This window comes from Canis lupus, chromosome 25 (genome assembly GCF_048164855.1).
Source record: "Canis lupus baileyi chromosome 25, mCanLup2.hap1, whole genome shotgun sequence".
NCBI classification, from domain to species: domain Eukaryota; kingdom Metazoa; phylum Chordata; class Mammalia; order Carnivora; family Canidae; genus Canis; species Canis lupus.
Window position 1 is genome coordinate 4,521,268 of NC_132862.1, and position 19,147 is coordinate 4,540,414.

Sequence of the window (19,147 nt, forward strand, 5' to 3'; positions counted from 1 at the left end):
TATGGTCAATGAAATACCAGAGAATTTTGGAAGTCTTCCACCCTACTTTATTAGAAAGCTCTGCTCAGAGTGATGCCTGGCCTGGCCTGGCCTGGTGAATGAGGCACTTCTTAATATCTGATTGTTAAAATTTAAACAGTGACAGAGGGCAGCCCAGGTGGCTCAGCAGTTTAACACTGCCTTCAGCCCAGGGCATGATCAAGACCCGGGATCGAGTCGGGCTCCCTGCATGGAGCCTGCTTCTCCCTCTGCCTGTATCTCTGCCCCTCTATCTCTCTCTCTCTCTCTCTCTCTCTCTCTCTCTGCCTCTCTCTGTTTCTCATGAATAAATAAATGAAATCTTTTAAAAAAAAGTTACAGAACTGGAAGAGACCTTAGAAATCTTACACAGTCACTTAATTTTATAGATGAGGCCCACATAGGAGGTAAGCAATGTTACCAGAACCAGGGCATTTTTCTGGCCTTCATTTTTGAATAAGGCTATCCTGTCTAACACACACACACTAAGAAAGGCCTGAGCTTATGAAGGTATTTTTTAATTGAAAGTTGGTTTTGGTAGAGGCATGGGCCCTTCCCCATTCTGCTTTTTATATTTTTTCTCTCACCTCCTTTTCCTTCCCCAAATGTCTTGTGAATTCAGAAATCCTATCTTAAGAGAGAGACAAGCGGCCCTTTTCTGTGGTTGGTCTGGTGCTGAGTGGTGGTCTTGTAGGCTCAAGGAGAGTCACAGGGTAGGGATTCTCTGGGTGATGACCCTTTCTGTGGTTGACTCAGAGGCCCTGAGGATGCCAGGTTAAGGTTGTTCTGGGTAGTCTGGGGATTTGCTGCTGCCTAGACCTCCTAGTCTATCTTTGTCTTCAAATAGAGAAAACATGATCCCCCCAAAAAAAACCCTTGGGATTTCATTGTTTCTCAGGGATCTTCTGATCCAAGTAATACAAATGATAAAATAAGTAAATTAAAATAATTAAATTATATATCCCTGTTTATCAAATTTAAGATGCCATCCACTGTAGCCCTGCCACTATTTTATGCATCACTAAGAAAAAATAATGCCATTTAAAAGGACCAATGCTTGCTTAGCACATAAACTTTTCTCACTTATCACCCTTATATATACCTGAAACAGTAAAACAGTTTTTCTTTTTTAAAAGATTTTATTTATTTATTTATTCATGAGAGAGGCAGAGACACAGGTAGAGGGAGAAGCAACCCCCCAGTGGGGGCCCTATGCAGGACTGATCCAGGATTTCGAGATCACAACCTGAGCCAGAGGCTCAACCACTGAGCCACCCAGGCACTCCCAGTATTTCTTTAAATACCAAGTCATACTGTATTTCTTTAAAGACATTTTAAGTGGCATTTAAAAGATGTGCAATACCATCAAATACATCAAGCTAAAGTGGTAATACCAACAACTTAGATTAAATTCACACACGTACAGGTAGTATGACTATGCATCATTTGGCAAGAATTTATAAGGTTTCAGAGGCATTAGTGTGGGTGAAATGTGCATCCTGGATCAATGCAATGTTATATCCTTTGACTAATTCTTTTTTATTTTTTAAGATTTTATTTATTTATTCATGAGAGACACAGAGAAAGAGGCAGAAACATAGGCAGAGGGAGAAATAGGCTCCTTGCAGGGAGCCCGATGCAGGACTCAATCCCTGGATCGGGATCACGCCCTGAGTTGAAGGCAGACCTCAACTACTGAGCCACCCAGGCATCCCTCCTCTGACTAATTCCAAAGCACTTTTACACATGTAATCTCAATCTTCCAAGCAACCTGGAAAGTAGATATATAAAGCCATTTTCTAGATAAGGAAACTGAGACTTGCCAGAGATCACAGTTAATGAGTGATAAAAGTGGGACTTAAACCCCAGACTTTCTGCTCTACCCAGTTATTTCCCAGCTTTTGACCTCCTCACCTTGGGTCTTTCCGTTATATCAGACCAGATGACTGGAACAGTGCAGGAAGGGGGCCGCTCTAATTTTGTGCTGCTTCTGACAGGGTTGATTAAAGACACTTGCTGGCAGAAATACATAGGCAGAAGTGGTTTTCTTAAATATTAAAAAAGTAAAAATATAAATTTAATTTGAGGACATTCTCTTTCTCCCCCTCTCCTCTGAAGGTACCAGAAAGCAGCTGAAGAAGCAAACATGGAAAAGAGGAGAAGTGTAAGTATTGAAAAGCTCTGAGGCATGTGGAACTTCCCGAGTGGAGCCTGTGTGGCCCAGCCACCTGCAGCCTCTGTGGGCACCACGTCAGCTGAACTGGGCATTGGTGCCAGCTGCTCTGATCTGTGCACGTTTGACGCAGGAGAATGTGGCTCGGGTGTGGGGAATCTTATTTTTCAACTGAGGTTCTCCTTTTGAACCCTTTTCTCCTTCCCTGAGTTAAATGAAAGATAGAAGGCCAAGTGCTTTGCCTGAGGTTAACAATAGAGTTTACTACTTCTGCTCACAGTAGAATACAGGGTCCCTGAGGCTTCATCCCGTGTTCCAAATCAAACAACCAGAATTTCTGTATTTCTGCATTTAAATGGTAGCAGCTGTGCAGCTGTTGTCCTCCTCTGGGTTCTTTGTTTCAAGCACACTTCTTGACCCCGTCTAGTTAGCAAATTTCTCAGCTGCAGGATCCATCAAAAGCTAAACCCTTAGAACAAGCTCTCTGCTCGTAACCATTCTGCACTCTCCCTGCTGGCTAGCTTCCAGCTGGGCTGGATAATGGATTTCTCTTGAAATCTTACTTGATTTAGTCTTATGAGGGAAAAACCTCACATATTTGGGTAAGAATTCTTTCATTTGACTGGCATTATAAAAATACCCTCCTGGCAGTTTTTAGTACCTAACCTATTTAAATTAGTACATAACATGCCCCTGTCAATTTGTTCTCTCTAAGGAGATAATGCTGACCAGGTCTTAGGCTTAATTTTCCTGTAATTAAAAAAAATGTATTCACTCTGGCACACTGTAAACAAAAGCTACCATCATTTCACTCAACTGCTGGTTTCTTTTCTTTCTTCCTCCTTTCTCTCCTGCCTGTTATTTTTCCCCTGCCTCCTTTCCTCCTTCCTTCCTTTCTTTTGACTCATTCTTTTAGCAAGTATTCACAGATCACCTGCAATGTGCCAAGCACTGTTTTAGGCATAAATACAAACCACATTTCTGCCATCATGGAGTTTACATTATAGTGGGAAGGATAAACAATAAAAAAAAATTGTGTCAAGTGGTCATTAGTGCTTAGAAACCATGCAGAGCAGATAAGAGGGATAGAATGTAGGGTGGTCCAAGAAAACCTCTGATAAGGGGACATTGGAGCAGAGATCTGAGGATATGAACCAGGGAGAAGAGTGATTCAAGTAGAAGGAAGAGCATATGCAAATGACCTGAGGGAGGAACATTCTTGATGTGTTTGAGGAGTAAGGAAAGTGAAGTCATAGGCACTATGAGGACCTGAGCTTTAACTCTGATCACTTGGGAGTCTTTGGAGGGTTTGTGTGTAAAGGAGTGATGTGATCTGACTTAAATTTTATTTTATTTTATTTTTTTTTTTTAAGATTTTATTTATTTATTCATGAGAAACACAGAGAGACATGGACAGAGAGAGAAGCAGGCCCCATGCAGGGAGCCCGATGTTTGGGACTCGATCCTGGGACTCCAGGATCACGCCCTGGGCTGAATGCAGATGCTCAACCACTGAGCCACCCAGGCGTCCCTGACTTAAATTTTAAAAAGAGGTGGAAGGGACTATAGGAACAATGGCAGAAGCATGGAGTCAAATTATAAGACCATTTCAGTGATTTAGCAATGGATTGGGCCGAAGTAGTAGTTATATAAGTGATGAGAAGTAGTCAGGATTTATACTGAAAGTAGAGAAAGAGAAAAATTGTGAATGGCAATAGTGGTTGGAGCTCAAACACCTGGAAAAATTAATTAAGATGGAGACTAGTAAAAGCAAGTTTAGAGAAGGGAAAGTGATAGAAGCTCAGTTTGGGGCATGTTAAATGTGAAATGCCTTAAGACTTCCAAGCGGAGATGTTATATAAGAACTTGTATATACAAATCTGGAACTGGAAGAGATGCAGTCTAGAGATAAGATGTGTGCGCATCAAAGTATCAGTGGTATTTAAAGACATAAGGTATATGAGATCACTTAGGGGTGAATGTAGATAGAAGAGAAGAGGTCTGAGGACTGAGCTCAGGAGCACCTTGATGTTTCAAAGCTAGAGAGATAAGGAAGAACCTGTAAAAGAGACTGAGCAGGAGCAACTAGTAAAACAGCAATAGAAACAAGAGAATGGGTGCCAGAAGCCAAGTGAAGAAAGTGCTTCTAAAAGGAGAGTTAGTAGCAGAGTCAAACACATAAAGAAGTGGGAACTGATCATTGGATTTGACAACATGAAGGTCATTGGTCACCTTGTGCTGTTTGAGAGTGTTAGGATAAAGGCCTGGCTGGAGTAGGTTCAAGACAGTGTAGATAGATTTCTAGGAGTGTAGTCAAACATTTATGGAGCATCTCTTAGGTGCCAAGTGCTGAAGACATAAAGGAATAAGATGTGGTCCTTGCCTTCAAGGAACTGTTTAGAGTTTGGAAAGTAGAGTTTATAATCACAGCACCATGAGTACCATGTTAGAGAAATACTCATGGTATTAGAGAATTTAGGAGGAACTCACAACCTGGACTATGCCATGTCAAGAAAGGCTTCCCAGAAGTGTGCCTGACTAAATCCAAAGGACAGATAGGAATTAGCTAAGCAAAGGAGGCAAAAAAGTGGCAAAGGATGTGACACATGCACAGCTTAGACACATGAGTACAGGCACATTTGACATTTGAAAAGATGATTGTCACATTCACCAAGATAGAGGATTCAGGAAAAGAAACAGATTAAAGGGTAAGGGGTAAAGAGAAGAGAAAGGAGACTTCAGCCTTAGACAAGGATGAGTTTAAGATGCTTCTAGGATTCTCAAGTAGAATTCCAGGTAAAGAGAGAGATCCGGCTAGAGTTATAGGATGTGAGTCATCAATAGGCAGCTGGTGGGTAAAACCAGAAGGTAGATGACATCACCTGCAGGGAATATGTAACTGAGCAAAGAGGACCTAAGATGGAACCTTGAGGGACCCCAGCATATGTGATAGGGGTGGCGGGTCAGAGGAAGGGAAACCTGTAAAAAAAAAAACTGAGGAGTGGCCAGAGAAATGGGAAGAAATCTAGAAAAATAGGGGTATCTCACAGAAGCCATGAAAGGAGAGAATCAAAAGGGAGGAGTAGTCAGTAGTGTCAAATGCTATAGAGAGAGCAAATAAAATAAAGCAGAAGTGTCTGTTGCATTTGCCAGTCGAGGTAAAAGGATGTGAATAGGTAATTAAAGAAGAAATAATAAATATATGAAAAAATGCTTAGTCTTGCCAATAATAAAAAAATGAAGTAACTATGAGATATAAATTATAATCTAAACAGTTGGCAGCTTTTTTATTAGATAATATTCAGTATTTGAGGAAATATGAACTCTCATATGCTGGTAGTAATAGTATGGTAACCATACTAAAGTGTTCTGTATCTTGCTTTTAAGCACTTAATGTGCTTTTTTATATCTTCTCATTTAAATATACATATTTATAATATCTAAATATATATATATGTAGTATATTAAATAAAAGGGGGAAAAAGTTGAGAGCATATGCACCAAACTATTAGCAGTGGGCATCTAGGTGGAAAGGGGTAGGGAAGTCAAATAGGGAAAATTAGAGTATATATTCAGGTATCTGAACATAGGGAAAGGGAGAGAGACAATCTCAAGCAGGCTCCACACCCAGCACAGAGCCCAGCTCCAGACTCAGTCCTACAACCCTGAAATCATGACCTGAGCTGAAATCAAGAATCGGATGCTTAACCTACTGAGCCACCCAAGCTCCCCTTTTATTACTTTTGTAATTGAGAAAATAGTAATTTAAAAACAAGATAATAAAATGAAAATGTTAAAGAGGTAATGGGTGATCTTGACTAGAGCTGCTTTAGAAATGTTTAGGCAGTAGAGTCAGTATGAATGGAGAACGAGGAAGTGGAAACAGCAAATACAGAGAGTACTTTCAAGACCCTTAACTATAAAATCCAAGAGACAGCAATAGCTAGAGGAACACACAAAGTTCAGGGAGGATTACTTTTTTTTTTTAAGCAAACTTTCTGAAATAATTTCAGATTTACAATAGAGTTTTTAAGATAGTACAGAGAATTCCTATATACCTCCATCTATCTGCCCCTAATGTTAACGTCTGGCACAACTCACAAACATTTATCAAAACTAAGAAATTACCCGGTGTAATCCTATTAACTAAACTATAGAATTTATTCAGATCCACTAGTTTTTCCACTAATGCCGGAGGATTGCTTTTAAGATCTACTAGAAGCCTGTATTGTCTCCTGACGAACAGGGAGAAATATCCATATAAATTTATAGAAGTGACTGACCAGATGAAAGAATACTTACTTATATTTTGCCATGGAAAGCAAGTTAGAGGAACATTCAGGAGCAAGTAGGTCATTTATTCCTTCAGTAAATAGTGGGATCAGGTTACATGATAGCCTAGATTCCCAGAAATTTACTTCCTTCTTCTCCCTTTCTCCCTTTTTCTTTCTTTTTCCACTTACATATAGGAAATGGAAACAGACCATTAATACTGCCATCAGTGTATTTCAGGATTCCTTTCAAGCATGCAATATACCACTTCTTGAAATCTGTGCTGTTTGGGCACTCCTCTCCAGAATGACTGGATACCACTTTTCTGAGAAGCTCTCAGGCTAGGAATTTCTTCCCTTCCTTGGAGGCTGTACATTCAAGTAGTCCATGTTTCCAACTGCACTGCTATCTCCTACCCAACATCATCCTGCTTTTAAGATGAAGATACCCTTGCCAAAGTTTCAACACTAAAGCTCATTTGACCCAGCCTCTTCATTTTAATGTTGGAATAACTGAGAACCCAGATAGAGGAAAGGACTTATCCAAGATTATGCATCTCAGATGGACAGTGCTGGGACACGTCCCAGTACCAAATCACATGCTCCTGCAGAAAGGACATTGTGTTGCATTTCCAGGTTGTATCTAATCTTGATTCAGGCAGCCAATTATGGTCCAGAGGCAAATGTGCCAAGATTCCCAGCCTTGCTGGGTGGAATAAACCACATACTGGATGTCGCTTTGAGAGAGAAGGCTGGAGTACTGTAGCAGCCAATGGGCCCTTGAAAACTTGCAGTGTCAGTAATGTCCCACTGCCTCTTCTAGGAAGAGGGAAAAAGTTAAAACCAACTAGAATATCACCTTATTTTGTGCCCCACACTCCCCACTCTGGAACAGTGGAGATTACAGAGAGAAAGAAAAATAAGAGATCGTAACCCAAGTTCAGGATTTGGGAGATGACTGGGTACTGTAGTTGGTTGATCATCATGAGGTATGGCTGGAGGTGTAGGAAGGACCACACACTTAATATTTATTGTCAACACTTATAGGGTGCCTATTTATGTCACATACTATACTACATGCTTTAATATAGTCACATCTGTTCTCTACAATAGGCCAGTATGGTGGGTTCCAGAAATTAAACATGCCCAAGGTCACTTGGCTGGGTAGAGCTGGATTATACTAGTAACACATGTTCATTGTAGAAAATACAGATAAAGAAGAAAATAGAAGTGACCTGTAATCTCTTCTCCAGTGATAACCCAGGCCATCTCAATATAATATTCTTGCCATTGTGCAATCCAGACCGCTTTTAAATATTGCTTTTGTTCTGTACCTCTTTCTTTTTTTTTCCTTCCCCAGAAAAATTGTAATCACTGCTTCTTCCCCATTTTTCCTGCCTTAGGTCCTAAAGACCTACACAGCTGGTGTTGCCTGGGTATGCTGCCAAGAGTGATTTCTGGGTATGGGGCCTTTAATGCTGTCAGACCACACAGCCCTCTTTGTCCCCACTTACACACTTTTGAATGTGTATCCTTAATAACTACTTTTAATAAAAGAGCACATTTACTCCTTGTTACAATGCCCCCTAAGGGATGTCCTCCACCCAGTCCCTTTGTGGAACACTGCTGGTACTCCATTCCATAGATCCCTCTCTTCCTGATCATCATCAAGTAAAGTAGAAATGACCATTTTCGAGCTGCTTACAGTAACATCAAAAAGTTTTAATATTCTGTAGAAGATTTTTGTGATATGAAGATGACATATAGTTTTTTTATTCATTTGTATTACATAATGAATACACATTTATTATAAAAAGAAAAGAAATACAGATGCCCATAATCCATGATCCAGAGGTAACCTATTAACATCCTGATGTCTTTTCTTCCAGAGTACTTTTCTACGTTTATATTTATAAATATGCAGTTGTATTATAAAATGGGATTATGTGATCTTAAAGTTTGCTTTCTCCACTCAAAAGTATCTTACAAGCATTTTTCCATGTCAATAAATATACTTGGATCACATGATATACACGTTATCACATGATAACAGAGAAAAGTAGCGTCCAGTAGCGTCCAGTTACCAAGGCAAAATGCCACTTAGGGCTCCTATGTAGGCAGGGCTAGCGCAGGGCAGGTGAAGTTGGAGACCCAGATGATTCATCCACTGTGTGGCAGGAGGTAGCATCCAGCAAACATGCTGCCAGTGATAAGGCAACACCAGTGTCCAGAGCAGTTTGCTTTTCTAACAAGAAAACTTTTTTGTGCTTCTTGTATCTCTGATCCTTCTATGCTTACACCAATGAGTTATCTTTTCAGTAAAGATTTAAACGCTAAAATTAAGCGGTAGTTCTCTGTACGTTTTTTCCAACGTTGGTGCTATTTGATGAAGTAGCTCATACAGTGTATTCAGGAGAGTAATAGAGTGAGAGACTTAATTCCCAATATAGCTGCTAATCCCGTTTAATTCCCGGAAGTCTTTCAGTCCTAGGTGGTTTGTCCTTTCTTTCTTAGTTGAAAGACGTGAGTCACAGACCACAGGAACGGAGGGTACGAAGGTATTGGAGTTCGTGGTTTGTTGGGAGGTGGTGCTGCTCAGTTTATTTATAGGAATGCTTTCAGAGTATGGGACACTGAATTTAGTTCATCAAGCATGTTTCCTCTGTTATTGTGGCAGTTTCCAGGTTGTTTGCAATCTTATATGTATAAATTAATTCCGTTTTGACCCAGGTGAAAGTGAACTCCCTTAGATGTGTCAATGTGTGTCCTTCAGTCAAGAAGGTGGGTGATGGTGTTTTCATATGAAGCCTGGATATTTTTCTACCAGAGGATCTGTGAAATAGCAAATTTTCTGATAACTGAGAATTTATACATGGATAAACGTGTAGAGAAGAGCAGGGGAAAAGAGGATTAGATTCTTATGTAAAAATAAAAGTTGACTGACTTTTCATATGCATGTAGATTATGTCAGATATGATGAAATATCATTGATGCAAATACACGTAAAAATCTGGTGAGTTCTTTAAAGTTCTACAAATAGTTTCAATCTTTGATGATACTGCCCACAAGTAGGGTATTGCATAGTTTCAGCTATACTTCATCTTTGTCATATGTAAAAGAAAAAAAAAAAACAGGATTCGCCATATAATTTTGTGATTTGTGTTAATGCACATTTGCAGTGTTTCAAGTACCTAATATTTTGCTTTCTCTTTCTTGTTTTCCTTATTAATCTTTGGATTAAAAAAAATCCCTTGTCTCCCATGTAACTATCATTAGATCTGGGCTCTCCTTTCTTCTCATTTTGTCCTTATAAGGCTATCCTGTTTTATCACTTCCTGCTTCAGCTCCTGACTTTTTCTCTCTTCCCCTCTCCCTCTCCCGGGGTGGATGCTTTCTCCATGTGGCAGGGCTGTAACCATTCACAGCTGTCTGAAACGCCAGTGGACCAGGAGCAGCTTAGAGTTTTAACTTTCATTTTGCAAAGAACATGTTTGAATGTTTCAACAGGCAAGTTATAACTGGCACTTACCTCTTGTTCTTCTAGAACACTGAAAATCTCCCCCAGCACTGCAGGAGGGGGATCCTGACGGTGTTAAAGAAGAAGTGGGAGAACCCAGCACTGGGAACAGAGCCTCACCCAGACTCCCTGCGAAACGGCAGCACTGAGGTCAGACCCGGAGGCGACCATCCTCCGGGTGAAGTGGCAAGAAGCTCTGCCTCTGAGGCCGAAGCTGACCAGGAAGAAAGAGCCCACCCCAGACCTAGGCACGGATCACCTCCTGAAGCCCTAATTCAGTGTCCGTATCCCCGCACTGAGGGCAGTGAGCATCTTAAAGACCCCTCGAAAGAAAGTAAAAAAATGGAAACGTGTGTAGGAGAACCCAGGCATGAAGTAGGAAAACCTGAAATCAGTGAAAACACAGAAGGCGCAAACAAAATAGAGAAATACAATGTTCCGCTGAACAGGCTTAAGATGATGTTTGAGAAAGGTGAACCGACTCAAACCAAGGTAAGGACTGGGCCGGTTTCAAACCTTGAGAAAGCCAATTCAAGTAACGAAACAAAGCTCTTTTTCTAATCTAGACAGTTTGAGTGGTGGTCAGTATGTCTTTTGATTCAAACTTCAAGGAATTAACTAACAGTCTCGAGTTATTTACATGGAGGCTAAGATCTGCGGGTCTCTGACCCAGTTTCCCGTGAAATCAAGCACATACTGGGATTCAGGTTAGTATCTAGAAATGAAGGCAGTTTGGTGCAGATTGGATTTTGTGTTTTTGTACGCTTGCCCTTTTAATTTATCTTCCTGTGCCTTTTGTCATTTGTAGCTTTGGGGGTGGAATTACTGCTGAATCTTTCTCTGCTTGGACACAGCTGCAGGCTGAGTGTTAAGGCCAGAGTTTAACATTAAGACTGAGGCTTACTTGTCTCTATGCTAGCTGACTCCTTCTCTTCTCAACTTCCTCATCTGTGCCTTCCAACAAATGTTTTCTATCAGCTAAAATCCTCTCCCAGGCAAAATCAATGAGGATAGCCAGACTAGCTGTAGCCTTCAGGAGTTTTGACTTGCAAATGCACAGGGTTGCATTTTCCTACAACTGCTAATGAAATTTGATCCTTCGTGTGGATTGCAGACCGGGTACCCAGAGGGAATTACTTAACTAGAAAATGAGTTACATATGCTGGTGACTTATAACACAGTCCAGGGATGGCTGAACTGGTAAATTTTTCCAGTTTTCTCATACTTTCCTGCATATCTGGCTTTGTACATGGGGATGGTTTGTTATAACAGTCATTATAATGAAATAAACAGATCTGACAGGAAGCAAAGCCATCATTTTCTCTCGATTCCATCTAGATGGGAAAGCTGAAATTTTTTAAGCTAAATATTTGGCCCAAATCCCTACATGTGTGAAGTAATGGTATAAGACCTTCTTTCTGAGACAAAAATTCGATAACTCGTCTTATAATCATCGGTTAAGTCTGACGTGATTTAGTTAATCTCCTCCCATCATTTGCGGTGCCTATTGCTTTCCTGCCTAGAAAAAAGTTCTTGGGTGTTTAAAGGATCATCTATTTCGAGGATGTAGTAAGAATTTTTAAAGGTCTGCAAGCCTAGAACTCTTTCCTGTGCCTGAGTTTTAGCTCTATTTTAACACTGAAACCAGTTGGCAAGAGATGTAACCACAAAGCAGTTTTATGACTTTTCTTAAACTCTCATCCCTCTCAATTTTTAGCCCTCTGGGCCTGCCAATTCCTTTCTCCTTTAGAGTCTTAATAAAACAAAAAAATTTTTTAGTTTTCTTTTTCTTTTTTCTTTTTTTTTTTTTAATTTAAATAGGAAGAATTTTAAGTGGAAGGGGGAAAATGTCAGAAATCCTAAATAGAGAGGAAGGGGTTTTGTTGTGACTCAAAGCACCATTGTAAGCCTCCTCCTCAGAGACCCTGTTAGGGGCAGGACGGCTGATGTCATGCCAGCACACACAATGTCGATTCAGTGCAAAAGCCTAGTGCATGTCGAAACTGGCCTAAGGTAGGAAATGACTGGGATTGCAGCAAACAAAAATGCTGATTATGTGTAAGGATCTGGTGAGAGACTTTTTTTTCTCATAAATGTCTGATGAGAGATGGGTCAGAACAAGCCTATCACTTTGTGGCTGGTCAGAGTGAGAAAGAGTCCTCATATAAAGATCCTTCTAGATTTCTAATAGCACTGGGCAGGCAGCCTGATTTTTAATGGTATAGGAAAATAGGGGCCGAGGGGGGTGTGTCTAAGATTGACCTGGGCTTTTTTAGGTGCCTTTTAAAACTTCCTTATTAAATAGGCATTTGTCACTTAATGGACTGCTTAGTAAAACAGAGCTGCCCTTGGTTTTATAGCTGTTCCTAAATAAGCATCATTATCCATGTTAGAAATTGCTTAGTTTACTTTTAAAAAGTTTTCATCTAATATATTTTTTTTAATGTTTAAAAAAGTTTTGTCTACTTTAGCTTAAGGAATAACTAGTTTGAAACTGCATTGTGGTTATTGTTAACATAATTTCAGCTTTAATTAACATGGATACTGCTTTTTTTTTTAAGATTTTATTTATTCATTCATGAGAGACAGAGAGAGAGAGAGGGGCAGAGACCTAGGCAGAGGAAGAAGCAGGCTCCATGCAGGGAGCCCTATGTGTGGGACTCCGGGATCACGCCCTGAGCTGAAAGGCAGGTGCTCAACCACTGAGCCACCAAGGCGTCCCAACATGGATACTGCTTTAATCGGGAAGTTCTATAGCTGGATCTTTGGAAGGACGCTCTAAGAAATATGGGAGGGACACTAGAAATCTTTTTAGGAGCTAGAGCCTACAAGAAGGAATGTATATTTCAGAGCTAACAAATTAGTACCTTAGCGAGACAAATAGAGTAGGTACAAATTGTGTGAAACTTTGGTTCCGTAATTTTAGAGAACTGGACTGAATCTGAGCTGGGCGGGTCTGAGAGCACATAGATAATGGAAGTAAAAGGTCTAATGTCAAATCCTCCTAAATCTTTTTATCAGTTATTTACAGGAGACAAAGTTAATTGGCTTGAGCTGCCAATTCTTAGTCTCTCTTGCTCCCTTTGCCTGAGATGGTTTCTCTTCTTGTCTACTTTCCTTCCTGGTCTCTGCCCTCCTGTTTTTTTCCTCTCTCTTTGTGAAAAATCTCTTTCCATGACACCAAGAGGTGAATCCCCAAACTAGATTCTTTTTTTTTTTTTTAATTTTATTTATTCATGAGAGACAGAGAGAGAGAGGCAGAGACACATACAGAGGGAGAAGCAGGCTCCATGCAGGGAACCCGACGTGGGACTCGATCCTGGGTCTCCAGGATCACACCCTGGGCTGAAGGCAGCGCTAAACCGCGGAGCCACCGGGCTGCTCCCCATACCAGATTCTAATCCTCCATTCTTAACCCAAGCTTCAGACTCATCTTTTTGGTTGCCTGCCAGATCAGACATCGCTCTTTGAAAATCCCTTAGGCACTCACATTTAAGAAAGCTAAAAAAGAATCCATTGTCTTTCCTGCTTTACCCCCGTGTACCTTAATACATCTCCATGCACCAAATCTCCTTGTCAGTAAAACTTGGAATCAGTTCTTCCTTCTGCCTGCCTCCTCTCCCCAGTCACTTACTAAGTCATCTTAATAAGCCTACCCTCCACACATCTCTCAAGTATGCGCCATTCAGTCTGGTCCCATAATATTGCTATGACCTCTATCCAGCCTCTTTTCTTTCTTCACATCCATTCTCTACACTCTTGCGATTTATTTTTCTAAATAGAGTTGTAAATTTGTTGACTCCCTAGATCAGGAACTTTGATGCCCCAGGGTGCCTGGGTGGGACAGTCCATTAAGCATCTAACTCTTGATTTCTGTTCAGGTTCTGATCTCAGGGTCATGAGATCGAGCCCCATTTTGTGCTCCATCCTCAGCCCAGAGTCTGCTTAAGATTCTGTCTCCCTCTGCACCTCCTGCTCATTCTCCTCTCTCTCTCTCTCTAAAATAAATAAATATATCTTTAAAAAAAGAAAAGAAAATTTGATGCCTCAAAATTAATCCATATTCAATATTTGGTTCTTCCACAGTCTGAGCTCAAGTTACCTTTTAGTCTCAGAGCAAGTCTTATACTTAAACCCTGGATCACTCCCCACTCTCTAAATCATTCACATCTATCCCCCCATCACTGACTTCTGAAATCTTACTCCTCGAGGTCTGTTAAAACTGTGAGAACTTACCTCAGTTTCTCTCAGATTAAATTAACCCTTCTCACTCTGCTATAGAATTTTCTTTTTACTTCTGTTTGGGCATTTATATTATGCTTCCCTTAATAATCATGTATAAATCTGTATACTCCTGGGGTCCTGAGTGGCTCAGTCAGTTAAGTATCTGAGTCTTGATTTTGGCTCAGGTAATGATCTTAGGGGTCATGGGTTCAAGCCCCCCCCCCCCCCCCCCCGTTGGGCTCTGTGCTAGGATTAGGGTGTCTGCTTGTCCCTCACACTCTGCTCCTACTCCCCTCTCCCCCATGCTCTTTCTGTCTCTAAAAAATAAAATATTTTTTAAAAATTTGTATATTCCTAAAGTCTGTAATTTCTTTCAAAGTAATGATGTTTTTCTTCCCCAGTGGTTAGTACAATGACTTAGCTCTTAGTGCTTATTTAATAAAAGGAAGAAACAAAGCTTAGAATTCAAATAGCTTATAAATAATAAGAATTGATTAAAGGCTTTTCCTCACTTTTTCTCTACTTTTAGTGAATAGATACATTATTCAGGTCAGATGGTTCAGTTGAACATGATAGTTCTAATTCCTAGAGCAAATGAGTGGTGGATGGACTAATATAACCTACCATCATTACTAGGAAAAAGACACACACACACACAGTGGCATATACTGAGGTGGTTTAGCAATCCTAACTTCATGTATATGTTGATCTGGATTTTATGTAGCTGAGGTAACTATTCTGGACATCCTTTTATGAAAAAGATAGCTGATTAACTAGACATAACTGATGTTCAGTTATCATCATGTTGACATTTGAATCCATAATCTTTAGAAGTCAGGATGTGGTTATTCAAAAATTAAGTACCACTTCTTTTATGCCCTGGAATGACCAAGCAATGTAAGGAGCATGTGACAGGCTCATTAAGTCTCACTTCTTCCTGTTTGATTCCATATTTGGTTCACACAAAGCCTTCGGTAGGAGAATAAAGGCCAGGTATTTGGATGACATATTTCTACCTTCATAACCTATTTAAAGTATTGTCTTTTGCTTGGGTCAAGATTGAACCACTTAGGTGTAATGCAAGAAAATAAGACTAGACTGTGGATATCCATTGATTCTTTGATACAAATGCGGAGTACTGCTTCTTCCATGAAGTGTTTCCATTTTCTAGGAGAAGACTTAGATAAAGAAATAAAGGAGAGAAGAAGAGCGAGAACCTCGTCACCAAAAATGATTGTTTCCTAAAACACGTAAACTCACTCATTTGCTCATTCTTCAGAGACTAATCAAGGATGGGAAGTTGTAAAGAGAAAATAATGAGAAAGTTTGCCCATAAGTGAAAAAAAAACTATTTAGAAATTTTTTTCTTTCTGATTTTTTCCCCACTATATGGTATATTTTAATGTGTCCAGTTAGTCATATTTTAATTACATTAACTTATATTACAAAGGCAAAACAGTACATTCAGCTAAAATAGGAGTATCTAAAATAAAAACAGAAGTTTCCTTTGTCCCAGCTCTTCTTTTTTTTTTTTTTTTTTTTTTTAAGATTTTATTTATTTATTCATGAGAAACACTGAGAGAAGAGAGAGAGAGGTAGAGACACAGGCCGAGGGAGAAGCAGGCTCCGTGCAGGGAGCCTGACGTGGAACTTGATTCTGGATCTCCAGGATCACACCCCAGGCTGAAGGTGGTGATAAACCACTGAGCCACCTGGGCTGCCCCCAGCTCCCTTTTCACTTGTTTACTACTTTTCTCCCTTTAGACTCCTAAGCCCTTAAATTTCCCTTAGAATTTGTTTCTCTTATCACCAGGATCATTATATGAATGGCTAGCACCAAAATACCAACAAAAGCTGCACTTGTTAATAGGAGAATAAAACCATCCTTCTTCAGACCAAAATTTTTGTGGTTTTCTTCTTGTAATTTCCTGGAAGTGACATTTGACATTTTGTTTAGCTTTCTGTAACTTGTATATAACAGTGTATACATGTTGGTGTACTGGAGCAAGCCCTTGAGAAAATAAGGCAACCAAGCTAAAGTCTGATCTGTGTTCACTAGATATTCTATCTATAGCCAACCAATCTATAATCTATATCATAGAAACAATTTATATTTGCCTTCTTGAAGAATGAGTAGGTGTCCATAGGAAATCTCTACATTGTTTCAAAATTATCCATAGCATTTTATTTTCTCCTTTCTTGGTTAACAAATATATGTGTTCTCTTATCCACTTACTGTTATGTTTTTTTTTTTTTAAATCTAAGTTCAGTTTGCCAACATATAGTGTAACACTCAGTGCTCATCACATCATGTGCCCTCCTTAGTGCCCATCACCCAGTTACCCCATCTCTCCACCTGCCTCCCCTTCAGCAACCCTCAGTTTGTTTCCCAGAGATAAAAAGTCTCTCATAGTTTGTCTTCCTCTCTAATTTTTTTTCTGCATTTAGTTTCCCCTCCTTCTGTAATTGTCCCTTACACTATTTCTTATATTCCACGTATGAGTGAAACTATATGATAATTGTCTTTCTCTGATTGACTTATTTCACTTAGCATAATACCCTCTAGTTCCATTCACGTCAGTGTAAATGGTAGGTATTATTCGTTTCTGATGGCTGAATAATATTCCATTGTGTATATATATACCACATCTTCTTTATCCATTCATCTGCCAAAGGACATCTTGGTTCCTTCTACAGTTTGGCTATTGTGGACATTGCTGCTATGAACATTAGGGTGCAAGTGTGCCGTTGTTTCACTACATCTGTATCTCTGGGGTAAATACCCAGTAGTGCAATTGCTAGGTCATAGGTATCTATCTTTAGCTTCTTGAGGAACCTCCATACTTTTTTCCAGAGTGACTGCACCAGCTTGCATTCCCACCAACAGTGTGAGAGAGTTCCCCTTTCTCCACATCCTCACCAACATTTGTTGTTTCCTGTCTTGTTAATTTTAGCCATTCTCACCAGTGTAAAGTGGTTATCTCATTGTGGTTTTGATTTGTATTTCCCTGATGGCCAGTGATGTGGAGCATTTTTTCATGTACCTATTGGCTATGTGTAGGTCTTTGGACAGATATCTGTTCATGTCTTCTGCCCTTAATGTTATCTTAATAACATTTTTCTTCTGCTTTCTTAATGTCTTAAGTAAGTCATTTGAAATTATATTTCAAGAAGAATAAAATTCTGAGGATGTGCACAATTGGTATAAATTGCTATCTTAAAGTAATAATTTTAAGATAGACTTAGGAAAGGGACTTGAATAACTGTCAACATCACTATATGATCTAATATAGTCATCCTAATGTAGGGGAGTATATCTTTAATTTGCTAATCACCAAATCATAAATCTTAAATTTGACCCAACATTAAACCTCCAAATAGATACCTTGCTAGAGCTTTAAATGTCAATACAGTAACTGGTTTTGTTAAATAATCACAAACATTATCTTTGTTTTCTATCAGTGCCATCTTTCTCAAATATATTCTACTAAAAGTAACTTTGTACTGATTTATTATATTCATCTATGATTTGTATCTTCTATAATTTCAAAATGTAAGTACAATGCTCTCAGTGTTATTTTGACTGGTCTCTAGCAGATCATTTCTGATAAAGATGTCACACCAGTACAAATTTAATTTTATTTACCCTTAATTAGTAACAGTAATTCTTTCAGCTTTCGTGGTAAGGTAATAATGGATCCAAGTGTAGAAATACTGGTCAAGGAATTCTGATATTTCTCACTGTTTGTTGTCCTAAATGACTGATCTTGATATGCTAACTGGAGACCAGTCACCTCTTTTCTGTTTACTTTCAGGCCATCTAACTACTGGTTTCAGGCCATCTGCTTACTGGTTTCTAGCCAGTTTCATTACAATAAAATGTGTTGAAAAGTTAAAAATAAAACAAAAACATGTTGAAAAGGAATGTCAAAGGACTGGAACATTCCATAAGCAAGATTGGCTCCATTAGAGTAGCCAAAAAGACTTCACTTACCCCCTCAAATATGACCACCTTTATCTTTCTGGAATCAGACTCAGTCCTGGATTAGACGACATAGGTGTGTATATCCAGATGAACATATTAGTCATTTCCTCTAGTCTTCTAACTCATCAGTGAGTTACAGTGAGTGAAAAATCCCTATCAAAATCTTTGACATAAATCCTAGAACTGTACAGGACCATAAAGTTATTTAATCCAGCTCACTGCTCTCAGACAGTTAGGATATTAAAATCCTTAATGCGTAGATGGAAACAGCTGAGGTCAGAGAAGTTAACTGACACGCCCAATGGGATTGGCTAATTAATATCCGAACAAGGACTGAAATTGTTTAGTACCCTCTCTCTACCATGTAACAGTATCTTCATTAATATCATAACTGGGAGTGTGTGGGTGGCTCAGTTGGTTGAGCGTCTATCTTCAGCTCAAGTCGTGATCTCAAGGTCCTGGGATTGAGCCCCACATCAGGCTCCCTGCTTAGTGGAGAGCCTGCTCCTCTCTCTCCCTCTATTGCTCCCCCTGCTTATGCACGCTGTCTCTGTCAAATAAATAAAATCTTTTTTAAAAAGTTAAAATTAAAAAAATATTGTAATTATTTTTTTAGGTAAAAACAACTGGCCATGGCCTTACTTATCTGAAATCTAAGGAAACCAGGAAAAAATTATATATATATATATAAATATATATATATATTTTGGAGTTCGATTTGCCAACATATAACACCCAGTGCTCATCCCATCAAGTGCCCCCCTCAGTGCCCATCCCCCCATCCCCCCCCACCTCCCTTTCTACTACCCCTTGTTCATTTCCCAAAGTTAGGAGTCTCTCATGTTTTGTTACCCTCTCTAATTTTTCCCAGTCATTTTCCCTCGTGTCCCCTATAATCCCTTTCACTTTTTTATATTCCCTGTATGAGTGAAACCATATAATGATTGTCCTTCTCCAAC

At 39.5% G+C, this 19,147-nt stretch overlaps 1 protein-coding gene across 6 annotated transcripts in view; it reads left to right on the top strand.

The window, feature by feature from the left end:
- The window catches only part of LIMA1 (LIM domain and actin binding 1), an 89,091-nt gene that overhangs the window by 43,866 nt on the left and 26,078 nt on the right, over positions 1 to 19,147 (top strand). For all 6 annotated transcript variants that reach the window (XM_072797947.1, XM_072797949.1, XM_072797950.1 and 3 more), the window contains exons 3-4: positions 2,137 to 2,182; positions 10,007 to 10,471. In XM_072797947.1, the coding sequence (XP_072654048.1) occupies positions 2,137 to 2,182; positions 10,007 to 10,471 (511 nt within the window). The remainder of the gene's footprint in view (positions 1 to 2,136; positions 2,183 to 10,006; positions 10,472 to 19,147) is intronic.